Raw genomic sequence first — 12180 nt, forward strand, 5'->3', positions numbered from 1 at the left:
TTTTTCCCACATAGCCTAACATTTATGATGGGCTACTTCTGTAACACTTCCTGGTCCTATACACTAAGTTATCCAATGTTTCTGTTTGAGAAAACAGACTCTCAAATCCAGTTAGAGGAGCAGATCTTTACTTCACCTCAAATCCCACCTCTTGTAGCCTTTTCCTCTTATCTTTATGTATAATTATATCAAGGTTAAAATTAGGGCAGTGTACCAAACCAGTATAGCTCCTGATACCAGTGTCTGGTATCCTCTCATCCCTACTGATTTGGCTCCTGAAATAGCAGTGATTTGCTAGATTATCTTGGACCTCCTTTCCATTCTAAGAAGACTGTTTGTATCATTGAAACTTTCAGTTTTGTAAATCAGTCTCTAAGCAGATTAACATTTATAATTGGCTTGTGGAAAGTCAGATCCCTCATTTAACTGACACTAATGTCGAACGTGGACAGGAGCAGACAGGCAGTGCTGTGAGAGGAACAGGAGGAAGAGGGTCATTCCTGTAGCATCATTCTTCTGACCACGCATATGCATGGGGAACAATAGCAGCTCCACAGTGGATGATCTGCAGGCTGTCGAGATCCACCACTGGTACAAAAAGTTCATGACGGAGTGTCCTTCTGGACAGCTGACGGAGTATGAATTTAAACAGTTCTTTGGGCTTCGAGGGCTGGATCCAGAGGCCAATGAGTACATTGAGCAGATGTTCCGCACGTTTGATATGAACAAGGTGAGTTCTCCAGCAAGGAAATTAACTGCCTCGTGCTGCTTAAAAGCAAACCGACTCCTGCACTTTTAGAGTCCTTGGTTTTCTCTTACAAACACTGGTGTGGAAAGCTGCTGAGGGCACTAACGTAAAGTAGCTAAATGCAAGGAGCAAATTAATGTGCATAGATTATGACATAGATAACATAACCATAGATAATAATACATTATCTAAGCACCTTGTGCAAGTTCATCTTTGAATTTTGAGACTTCCTTATTGTGTATTAAATCCTTATTATGTATTAATTGACTTGGCCTTGTTTGACTAGAAAAATACTAATGAAAGGAATTTCATTATTATTCTTATTCTTATGTGTTCTTATTGTTATTACTCAAAAATATATCTGTATTAGATTGTAGAGACTACAGGAACCAAACAAATAGAAATCATTATAACATTCACAGAGGAAGTAATTTCCAGGTATTTGGCAGCCGAAATTAATACTGCATAGGCAGACAATCTGTGTGTCTCTCCTTGCTGCTAAGAGGTATAGCATACAGCAGTAGCTAGGAGGTAGGTAGTATTCCTTACTGTGGCAAGCTAGCACTGACTGTCCCTAATAATTCCTTTAAGTATGCAGTGCCCCTCACTTTTGCCTGTTTTTTATCCATATATACTTAAGCCTATGCCTGCAGGCCTGTAATGTCAATAACAGAGAAATTAGGTTTTATGGCAGCCTGGGAAAATTCAACTTTGCTCTCTGCTCCAAGGTTCTGAAATGGCTGAAGCAAATGTCTGTGAGTCAAGGAGGAACTAATCACAGAGACATGTGAAACAGGTGGGAAATCACAGGGTCAGTTTTGAAGAAGGAAAGCCTGGGAACTGAGCAAAGAGCATTGGTTTGGACAACTTGTGAGAAAGCATAAGGAGTTAAGGAATGCTTAGGAATATTACAAAATTCTTAAAGGTAAGAGAGGAGCAGCCAGGCTCCATTAGGGTAGCTGAGGTCTTGTGGTGAATGTGATGACTGGAAATGACTGTGAATCTCAAAGAATATCTTTTTTCATCCTAAAGTTCTCTGTGCCCAGGATGATGATAGCGATGAGAAGCAGTTTTATAAACTAAACCAACACATTTACAGTTCTTGCACAAGTCTTTCACTTTACCTCTGTCATTTCTTAGGATGTTTAAGGACTTTAAAATTTGTTCAAGGATGTTAAGCATTCAGAAGTTCTCCTGTGAGCCCCATGTTATACAGTAAACAATGTATTAAGAAAACTCTCAAATTCAAATTTGGTCACACAAAGATAAAAAGCTCTCTTCTAAATAAAGTGATAGTGATCTCAAGGGGAATGAAGTAAGAGTGTGGCAACTAGTGGAGATGGACCTACATCACTTAATCTTAGCCTGTTAATAGTTACCTACTTAATCTAAGCTCCTTTTATAAACAAGGACAAGGAACAAGAGCACCCAGAGGAAAAGCCACTTTGTAGTAATACAGACATTGAGGATGGATGAAATCATCTGCCCTGTGGACCTGCAGATTCTGAGAACTCTGCTGAGGACAAAGAGGATAAATTTTCAATAGAGTTACTTTATAAATTGCAGTCATGTCCTCCTTCCCACTGTTAGAGCTGGTTATCTTTGTTTACTGTGACTTTGCTCAATGAAGTTAAGAAAAACTCACATAAGGGGAGTGCTACAATGATTCTGAATGTATATTTTAAAATGTTGTCATCCTTGCTGTAAAACAGCAGTGCTCTGCTAGTCCACCTACATTTGCCTTTTACATATATTTATTTACATCCCTTCCAGAAAGGTGTCTGACTTTGTTTAAATTCCTCAATAAATTAAAGTTTCATTTTTTTTCTCTGTAATTTGTTGAAGTAGTTATTCAGAATCTTTGACAGACACATGCACTTTATTTGTTGTTTCTTTTTAACAACTTCAAATGTTAGTCAGTGTTAAATCTAGGGATCATGAACCTTTACTGTCTGGCATTTTTTCTTGCAGAGGAAACAAAGGCTTTTTGAGTTTCCTTGTAGATTCAGGAAATGGAATGCTTAAAACCTAAATACAAAACAATTTTTCCAGCTGTGAAATCATGTTCTATGTATTTTAAAAAATATCTTCAGTCACTTATTTTTTTCGGAGAATGGAAAAAGAGATCTATGGCTTACTGAAATAGCAGTCGTTTCCCACAAAGACAAAGCAGACTAGTACAGCAAACCTCAGGTAGAATTACCTTCCACTTTTCTTGCAGCCAGGACTCTGGATCAATTTTCTCCCCCAGCAGGCCATTGGCAGTCAGCTCTGGTGGTCAGAGAGGGGTTCGTTCACACTGGCCATGAGGAGTGACAGGTTCCATCTCTGCGGGTGGCAAGCACAGAGTCACCTAGACATCTAGACATTATAACTTTAGGAACTGAGGTATTTAGGAGATCTTAAAGGTGGCCAGAGAAATAGTATGTGTGTGTGCATGTGTGTGTACTTGCTTTTTCCTAAGTCCAAGTCTCTGTGCTATTTGTTTTTCCTTCTCTTTTAGCTGTGAATCTGAAGAGCAATAAGGTAAAACAGTTCCAGAGCCATAACTCTCTCAGTTTGTTCCTGTCACAATTTGTTTTTTGTTTTCCACAGGATGGATATATTGACTTCATGGAATATGTGGCTGCCCTCAGCCTTGTTCTCCGTGGGAAGATGGAGCAGAAATTGCGGTGGTATTTCAAGCTCTATGATGTAGATGGCAATGGCTGCATTGATCGACATGAGTTGCTCAACATCATTAAGGTGAGTCTCCAGGAGTCTGTGTTCTGTACCCTTCCCTTAAAGACATATTCCACCACACAAGTAAGACTTTTGCTATTCTGCATATGGATGATCATGGATGAGACCTTCTTTAACAGCATTCTTTCTTTTAGCAGAATTCCCCACAATCTCATAGTCTGGTAGGCAGACTTGACAGACTCTTCTTTACCACCACAGCATATGGTACAGCATAGCTAACTCCATAAAATTGTTTTAGCTGCTAGGACCTAAGTTGCACTTTCCAGGATTTCAGACTCTGTGACTGTCAGTCACGGTCTGTGCAATGTGTCCTTCAGATGTCCTTTTCTCCATGCGAATAGTAGTTGGAGAGTTACTCCCAGTTTGCTTTTTTAGAACCAGCTCCTAAACGTCAGTGTAATAAAACATTACTGACTTTGGCAAACTATTGTGGAAGGTTTTGGAATTACAGACATAAATATGACCTTATGAATGTCTCAGACTGAATTATGCTGCAAATTCAGATTATTCTGTAGAGGCTGGGTAACTAGAAAGATGCAGGAAAGATTAAATAACCCAAAATAACCTACATTTCTGTATAAGAAAGGTCAGAAAATGGATTTGATAAAGATTTGAAGCCTGAGCTGTCCACACATAAAATAAGATGTTAGTAATGCATTCTCATCTGGATATCAATTTTAGTGCTGGGCATTGAAGAGACCAAACCAATAACCATAATAGTATACAGCCTCCTACTTATAACTTGCAATAGAAATACTCAGACATCACAGTAAAGCAACAGATAGTAATTAACACAGAGCTCTTGAAGAAACAAGTCCTGCAGGCGATGATTTGTGGCAAACAACTTAGCGCCCTTTGAATTTTGTGGGTGTAGTTCAGTGTCTTTTTTGGCAGCTTTAGGAAGCTGCTGAGGTGAAACTCAGTTTTAATAAAATGGCATTTGAAAAACAATGAAGAAACCAAATATCAGAAGGTAAAAACCAGAAAATTAATAGTCTTAGCATCAATATGAAGGCTCTGGAATCACATGTTTCATGGACATTCTTAAACAAAGGAAACAATTAGGCATGGAAAGAAAAGAGAACCCTGCACTATATGGTTATGAATAAGATGAATTGTGGTAAACAGTAGTGAATAATGTTTAAACTTTCTCAAGCTGAAAATTAATTTCCAGTGAGCTTTAGGGAGAAGCAGGGCACACAGGAAGCAGTATATAAATGGAAATAGGGAAAGCAAGAATGGAAATAAATGACCACAGCATAACAAAGGAATTTCATAATGTCAAAGGCAGAGGGTGTTTAACAGTGTTTATTGGGCTTGGTGGACCATAGGGTAATAGCAAGTGGATCAATTAGGTGAATCCTGATTCTGCCATTTCTGCAGTGCTTAACCTCTATCTAAGCAGATTTAGGCTGATCCTCTGGGTTTTACTGCTCATTCCATGCTCCAGAATCACGCACCCTTTGCAGCCTTCAGTGCCACCTGTAAGGCCTGATGATTTCTGCTGTGTTTTCCTATGATGCTGGTTTATTTGTATGAGGACAGGCATGACTGTCTTGTTCTGGGTCTGTGCTGACAGGCTGCAGTGGAATCACTCTATTGTTTTGGAAGCCATTAGGCAGCTTCCTATTATTGCTCTTTTCTTTTAGGCTATTCGAGCTATTAATGGTGGTGACCATGAAACCAGTGCAGAAGAGTTCACCAACCGAGTCTTCAACAAAATTGATGTGAATGGAGATGGTAAGATTCCTGCCTTTGTCATCCAACTCAGATGGTCTCTGTGCTACAGAGAGACATCCATGTCTTCCTTTCTTGATTGAACTTTATACCTCTTCATTTTATATTTGTTTGTTATATGAATTCTCATCCAGTAATGCATTTTGCTAAGGCATTTTTCTCCTTGCATCATACATAATCAGTATGACAAGATTTGTTCCCTGTACTAAGTCTGAGCTGTGTTCTGTCCACATGAGTTTGGTAGTGGGTTTTGTTTTGCCTTTTTGTATGTTGCTGTGTAGCTTATGTCAGAGTTAGAAGTGGGAAATATTAACAGATAGCCCCTGCTGCTCCTAAATATTTCAGCAGCAGGGAAGGGAAGAACTGGAATTTAATGTTGAAGTTCAGAGTTTCTTCACTGGGTCTGCTACGGTCAGTACAGCAAGCACATGAAGTGCTGCGGACTAGTCAGTCAAAAGTTGGTCAACGCCACTGCAGTCACTGTATGTCCCTGAGAAATATTCCTTTCCTTGCTACTTCACATGCTCATTACCTTCTTATGTGATCTTTTGTTATTCCAGAACTCTGCCAAGCTGCTTTCCTGCACAAGGGCTTTTTGGCCTAGGACAGAAAACCTATTTCTGCCTGTCACAGCTTCCTTCTTTTAAACTTCTTTTAAACATGAAAACCAGGGGGTTTGGGACAGGTTAGGACCATGACAGGTTAGGCCAAAAAGGAGGCAGCTAATCCAGCCTTATTTATAGGAAGCTGTGATCCCACTCCTTAGCTACACACTTGCTCTTTCTTATGTACCCTTTCCCTTGTGTGGGAAAAAAAGAAGGAAGCTGGAGTTGCCTGGATATTGGGGAAGCTTCATGTAAATTTAAGAAGACTCTTTGAGGCCTCTTGGTGCTTTAGAACAGTGTGTGTGTAGTAAGTGGTCTCTAAAGTTAGATTACTGTACTCCTTTTCCTGTTCAAATGTGGATTGGCATGATTCTGATGCCTTTTGTCTGTCTGGCACAGGTGAACTTTCTCTGGATGAATTTGTGGAGGGAGCAAGGAAAGATGAGGAATTCATGGAGGTTATGATGAAAAGTTTGGACCTGTCACACATTGTTGCCATGATCAACAACCGTCGGCATAGTATATAAATCAAGCTGGGAGAACACGCTGTGCCAATAGACAGAAGGGTGTACACACACCAGAAAGAAGAGACAGCATTTTTAAAAACAAACAAAATTTCCATAAACACACATATGGAAGTACGAACAGAAAGACACTGTTATATTTGTGTATCTGAGTGCGTGTTCCTGTACAAATATTGAAGCTCAGCCACATATGTGCAGGGCAGGTTCAGAAAAACTGGAGCTGGGTGGCAGTATTGGACCTGACTTCCTAAAATTTAAAGGCCAAGTTTCAGGGCACAAATTTCCTCCTTATTCTGTGTCCCAGATTGTCACTTTGCAATGAACTAAAAGTAACACTAAGGTTGTGAAGAGCACCAGCAGAACTGGGTGATGGACTGTGGAGAATTTCAGACATGTACAAAAGAAGAGCTTCAAATGGTTATCAATTTAGAAAACTATCAAAATAATGTAACTTCCACTGTTCTTGTCATGGAATTAGATCATAAACACTAGCATGTTTGTCTGTACCAGATGTGCTTGGATTTGGTAGTCTCTACAGAAGTAGCTTTATTCATAACTTCTCAAGACCTGAAAGAAAAATCAGTCTTTAAGGCTTTTTTGTCACAAATCTGCTCCCAGCTGCACTGTCAGTAATGCTGCTGTTTGCAGCTTTCTGTGATCAAAGAACTCTTTACCAAAAAGTCAACAGTTTAGGAGCAGCTTCTGTAACCAGAGAAAATATGCTACTCAGTTTCCCAAAGCAGAATAATTACCTGAGAGATCAAATCTTTTTTAGATTCTTTGTCCTGCTATCCTCTCATACAACTGAATAAATGAAGTGTGTGAAGATGATCCTGATATTGTTACTTCACACATCCTTTATTGGTCTTTATTCTTGGGGAGAAAACCTAAGAAGCAAAAGAAACAACTCAGCAAAGTGACTTGTGATTTCTGCCGTTTATGTGAATACTGGAGTGAAGTTGATACTCTAGATCAGTGCTGCCACAAATGACTCTGTCTTTGTACACGACAGGAAGAGTGATATATCATGGACAGAAACTGAGCAAACCGTATCTTGTTCACTGATGTTAGGTAAGCTCACAATCAGAAGCTCCTTTGAATCTGGAGAGAGAACCAGAAGGTAAGAAGAATGCAAGAAAAGTTCAGCAGAGTGTCTGTGCCAGGCAGGCATGTTTTTCCTGTGCAGGAGAAAGAACTTGCAGACCTGTAACAAGAAGACTTCAGAGTGGACTTGCTTATATTTAAGCTTCACTGGTGTACATGTGTATACTGAACAAAGTGTCTAGGCTTTCATCTAAGTCAAGGGTGATTTAGCCAATGTTGTCACTGGAGCTTGAGAGAGTGAGTGATCATGTTTAGAGTAGGTGCCAACATTCTGCCAGATGGGCTCATACGCCAGGTCCCACTGGCATGTACACGTCTGCAGTCTCGGAGCTTCTGAAAGGAATCACAACCTGGGTATCAGCAAACATTGCTCAGTTCTCCAGAGGATTATTACGAGTGTATGCTGTTGGACTCTGCTGTCTCTTTGGACTGAGGAAGGCTGAGGTTTTTTCCAAGACTCTGTTGAACCTGTCCCGTACCTTTTACGAATCCTCAGTCACCTGCAGCTTCATGGGTCAGTTAAAACTGCATTTTTATTACCATCTGACATACAGAAAAAAAAACTATTTTAGTTCTCAGGAAAGTATTTTTGTAAGTGCAGCTGATGTATTAAAGAAATCACCAAGAACTTGTAGCTGCCAGCAGTGTTGCAACAAGCTGCTGTGCATACTCTACAGAATCTTCTTGATGTACATAGAGAAGAAGGACATGTACACAGTACATTCTCAATAATAATCTTAAATATTTGTAAGAAGAGTTTAATTTTTTTTAATAGATGTTATAGAAAACTGGTTCTTCCTTAGCTGTCATTGCTGATGATGCTGGAACATTTCCCAGCTAAGATGCAATTATGACATTTATAATAGGCAAAAAAAATGCATCATATGCTATCACTACACTAAGTTGCAGATGTGTGTTTTGTTCGTAATGTTTCTGTTCTTCTGTCACTGAATGATTTCACTGGATTTTGGCTCTGCAGCCAGCATGTTCTTTGAAAGACCAATCTGGCAGTATATGTGCCTTTGTCAGAAGCTATAGGAAGGAAGACTGGGGAGGGGGAGAGGAAATCTCTGTAAAGGGGAGATAATTATTTTCTGACCTACTTGGCTCTCTTTGTACAGTTAAGATTTAAAAATGTACAATAAACATCTTGGAACTGTTCCCTTTGATAGAAGAATGCAGGAATTAGGAGGAAGAGGAGGATAGAATCTAGAGCTATGGTTTGGATTCAGCACAGGGTTTTCAAGTATCTCCAAGGATGGGAACTCCACTACTTCTCTGGGTTGGGGTGAGGGTTTGGATTTAGGGGTTTAGGATCAGTGAATATGGTTAGGATGTTAACTGTTGAAGTTATCATTTGGGATTGGGTCAAGAGTTAGGGTTCAGGCTGGGGTTAGAATAAGGGGTTTGGGTTTGGATTTGGGCTCAGGTTTGGCATTTGGGTTGATGTTGGTAGTTTAAGGGTTAGGAATTAAAGTTCAAATTAGGGTTTAGGGGGTTGGGTTGGGGTGACCGGTTTGATTTAGGATTAGGATTTAGAGGGGTTAGAATTTGAAGTTTGGGGTACAGTTAAGGGCTAGGGGCCTGGTTCATCATTCAACTTCATGGGTTAGGGCTTCATGTATCTGGAGGCAGAGGGCTCTGGAAGCTGTTTGCACAAAGTCACACCATGGAGCTGGTGGTGCTGGAGCAGCTCCTGACCATCCTGTCCCAGGAGGTGCAGTGCTGGGTGTGGTAATGGAGCCCTGGGACCTGCACCAAGGCTGTGGCCCTGGCCAAGGGCCAGGTTCTGGCATGTAGGAGCTGCAGATGAGCAGGTATTTATGTGGTAAAGGTGGGGGATGAGGTCTCATGTGCTTGTCATGGTTTGGGGACTTGCCCTGTGATTGTGGGTGCGTGGAGTGAGGGTATGTTCCATGAACCTTTGAAATCCTTTTGCCTGTGTCCCCTTCCTCAGACCACCATTGGGTGATGGTGGAAGGACCCAGCATGAAGATGTCACATCCTCAAGGATCACTTAAAAACCCTGCCTAACACCTACTCCCAGGACACAATGGAAATGGGCTTAAAAAAATGCCTTCAAATAAAAATCTAGACCTTCAGCTCGGATTTCTCCTCCCTAACTCTGAGCATTGAACAGATCTCTTCTCATCCTGGTCAGGAGAGTTCCTCCACTAGCAGGGATGGGCTGGGAGAAAGAACCTGGGAAACTTCCTGACTAGACGGGAAGCAGGGAGGAATGCAGCCGCCAAAACATCAGGGATGTTAATTAGCTGTCTGATCAATCTCTGTCTCTCCTACAGACTTGTCCCTGACGTTACAATGTCCTGCTCTCAGAGACCAGTGGGCAACTTCCCTGTCTCCCCACCACAACGAAAGATGCTCCTAAGGAGGTTGGATTCCACCACCTTCTTTCAGAGATCCCTTGTGACATGGGAAAAAGAGAAAATTAACATGATGTGTGTAAGAGACCAGCCAAGCTTGTTGCCTACCCTGTTCTCTTCTGTGGATAGAACCCAGGTCCTGGGTGATCTTGGTGTCGATGGGTAGGTAAATGAGGGAAGATCATGCTCAACAGGGCTGGGAAGTGCCCTCTCTCCTTATCCTGTATTCAGAGAAGGTGGCTGAGGCAGTACCCTGCCCAACAGCAGGACACAGCCAGAGGGCCCACTAATCCCACCTGGGAGCCAGACTACTTACAGGCATTTTCTCCCCGTGGGAACAAGAGTAAAACAAAAAGGTTACAGATGGCCCTGAAGGCTGCTCACCCTCTCATTGCTGTGCTGACCCTTGATCTGTGACTGGGCAGTGGGACAGACAGAAGTGCAGCCCTATAACAGTAGCAGACCAAAAACCCAGAGCACAGCAGTGGGCAGAGATCCCTGCCAGTACTAAAGCAGGCAGGGAGGGGAGACATGGCAGCTACAGGAACCCAGCCTCACCATGGACTCAGGTCAGTCCTTGTGAGTGCCCAGCAGCTGGGCACAAGACTGCAGGGTCCTCCTCCTCCCATTCTTTGGCCAAGCGGAACCATTCCTCCAGGGCTGAGGGAAAACAGATGTCTCACAATGCGCATCTTTCTTTCCCTCTCCATTTTCACCTCAGTGATGACACCTTCCCTAAGCGCCACCATGAGATCCCATGTGTGCCTCTGCACAGGGATGCCCAGTGCCCGCAGCAGGTCTCTCCTCCTGACAGTAGTGATGGAGGGAGGTTTTCTCAGCAGCCACCACTTTGCTCAGGCTCCCACCACTGACAAAGGCCTGCCCACCAACATCCCAAATGTCTCTCCATCCTGTGCAGAGTCTCACTAAGGAGTGTAGGACCTCAGCAGCTGATGGTCCTAGGCCCTCTCTGTAGATCTGATTTAGCTGCCCACAGAAAGTACAGACACCCACCACAGATGCTCCCCCAAACCCATTGGGCATTGACACTGCTGACTCCACAGCCCACGTCTCCCCACAAACACTTCATCCTTCATCAAGAAGATGTTTCCTCTGCAGGGATGTCCTTGCTCAAGGCTTAACCTAAGCTGATCTCCCAGAGCTCAGAAAAGCCTCTTGGGTTTCCCTCCTCCAGTGCCTATTTATTTGCTTTCCTCAAAGGCAGCAGTGGCCTGACAGTCCCTTCCCTCAGCTCAACCCTTTCCGTCAGCCAGCTGCACAGTCATACTAGCGAGGATTTGCCAAAGCTCTGCCGTGGGCTCTCTTGCAGGCTTATGTCGTGGTATGGGCAGTCACATCGACATCCCCATGACTCACCATGTGCAGGATGAACTTTCAAACTGCCACCTTGCTGACAGCTTCAGCTGTGGAGAATGCCTAGCTGGTATATCAGGCTCTTATTCTGACCTTGTTGAAATGAAGCTGCTGTTGGTATGTGGAATGAGAGTGTTTTCTCCTTTAAGGGTATCCAGTCAAGTACCCTCTCAGTGCAAAACAGAAAGGGGTAATAACAAAATGAAGAAGCCATAGACAAGAACATACAAGGACACCAACCTAGCCACCAAACCTGGTCAGACACACTAATTGATGAAGGCATGTGAGAGGGTGAGAATGTTTATTCCAGCAAGCTTATCTGAACAGGGACCTTGCCAGCTGGGAAACTGAGGGAAAAAGCAGGAAGCCAGAAACAGAATATGCAGAGACACAGACCTGACAAAACAAACATGGAAAATTTGGGGTGAGATGCCATCTGTCTGAGGGGCGTAGCTGGGGGTTCTCTGGTGTGGATTATCCGGTGAGGGTCAGTTCTCCAGAGTGGATCATCTGTTGGGGTTGTCCCAGGTGAGTGATCTGCTGCAGGTTATCCCAGGTGGACCCCCTGGTGCGGGTCATCCCCACCCGTGCCCCCCCACATGCATTTCTACCCACACGCAGACCTCCCTGCTGTGTCTGCCCCAGGTTTCCCCCCCACGTGAGGTTTTTCTTCCCCACACAAGGTGAGTGTGTGGTGGGTGGGTGGTGTTTTTTTCTTTTAAATTATTAAACTATTTCTATCTCAACCCATGAGTTTTCCCACTTTCCCCTTCCCGTTCTCTCCCCATCCCGCTGGTGGGGGGTGTGAGTGAGCGGTCGTGTGGTGCTCAGTGTCCAGCTGGGCTCAAACCACGACACAGGGTTAGTTGCCAGCCCTGCCTGGCTGATGCTTTAGTCTCTCCTTGTTATTGCCACCATCCCGACGGGCCATCCTCGTTCTTCACTGCTGCTTTCTAGTGCCT

At 43.0% G+C, this 12180-nt stretch overlaps 1 protein-coding gene across 1 annotated transcript; it reads left to right on the forward strand.

The window, feature by feature from the left end:
* The first annotated feature begins 458 nt into the window (after nucleotides 1-458).
* LOC141924886 (guanylyl cyclase-activating protein 1-like) lies at nucleotides 459-8358 on the forward strand. The gene is made up of 4 exons (XM_074828212.1): nucleotides 459-730; nucleotides 3344-3493; nucleotides 5140-5230; nucleotides 6232-8358. Exons 1-4 carry the CDS (start codon nucleotides 533-535, stop codon nucleotides 6357-6359), a joined length of 567 nt encoding a protein of 188 aa, XP_074684313.1. The 5' UTR covers nucleotides 459-532; the 3' UTR covers nucleotides 6360-8358.
* Nucleotides 8359-12180: the final 3822 nt, after the last annotated feature.

Source organism: Strix aluco, chromosome 5 (assembly GCF_031877795.1).
Source record: "Strix aluco isolate bStrAlu1 chromosome 5, bStrAlu1.hap1, whole genome shotgun sequence".
NCBI lineage: Eukaryota > Metazoa > Chordata > Aves > Strigiformes > Strigidae > Strix > Strix aluco.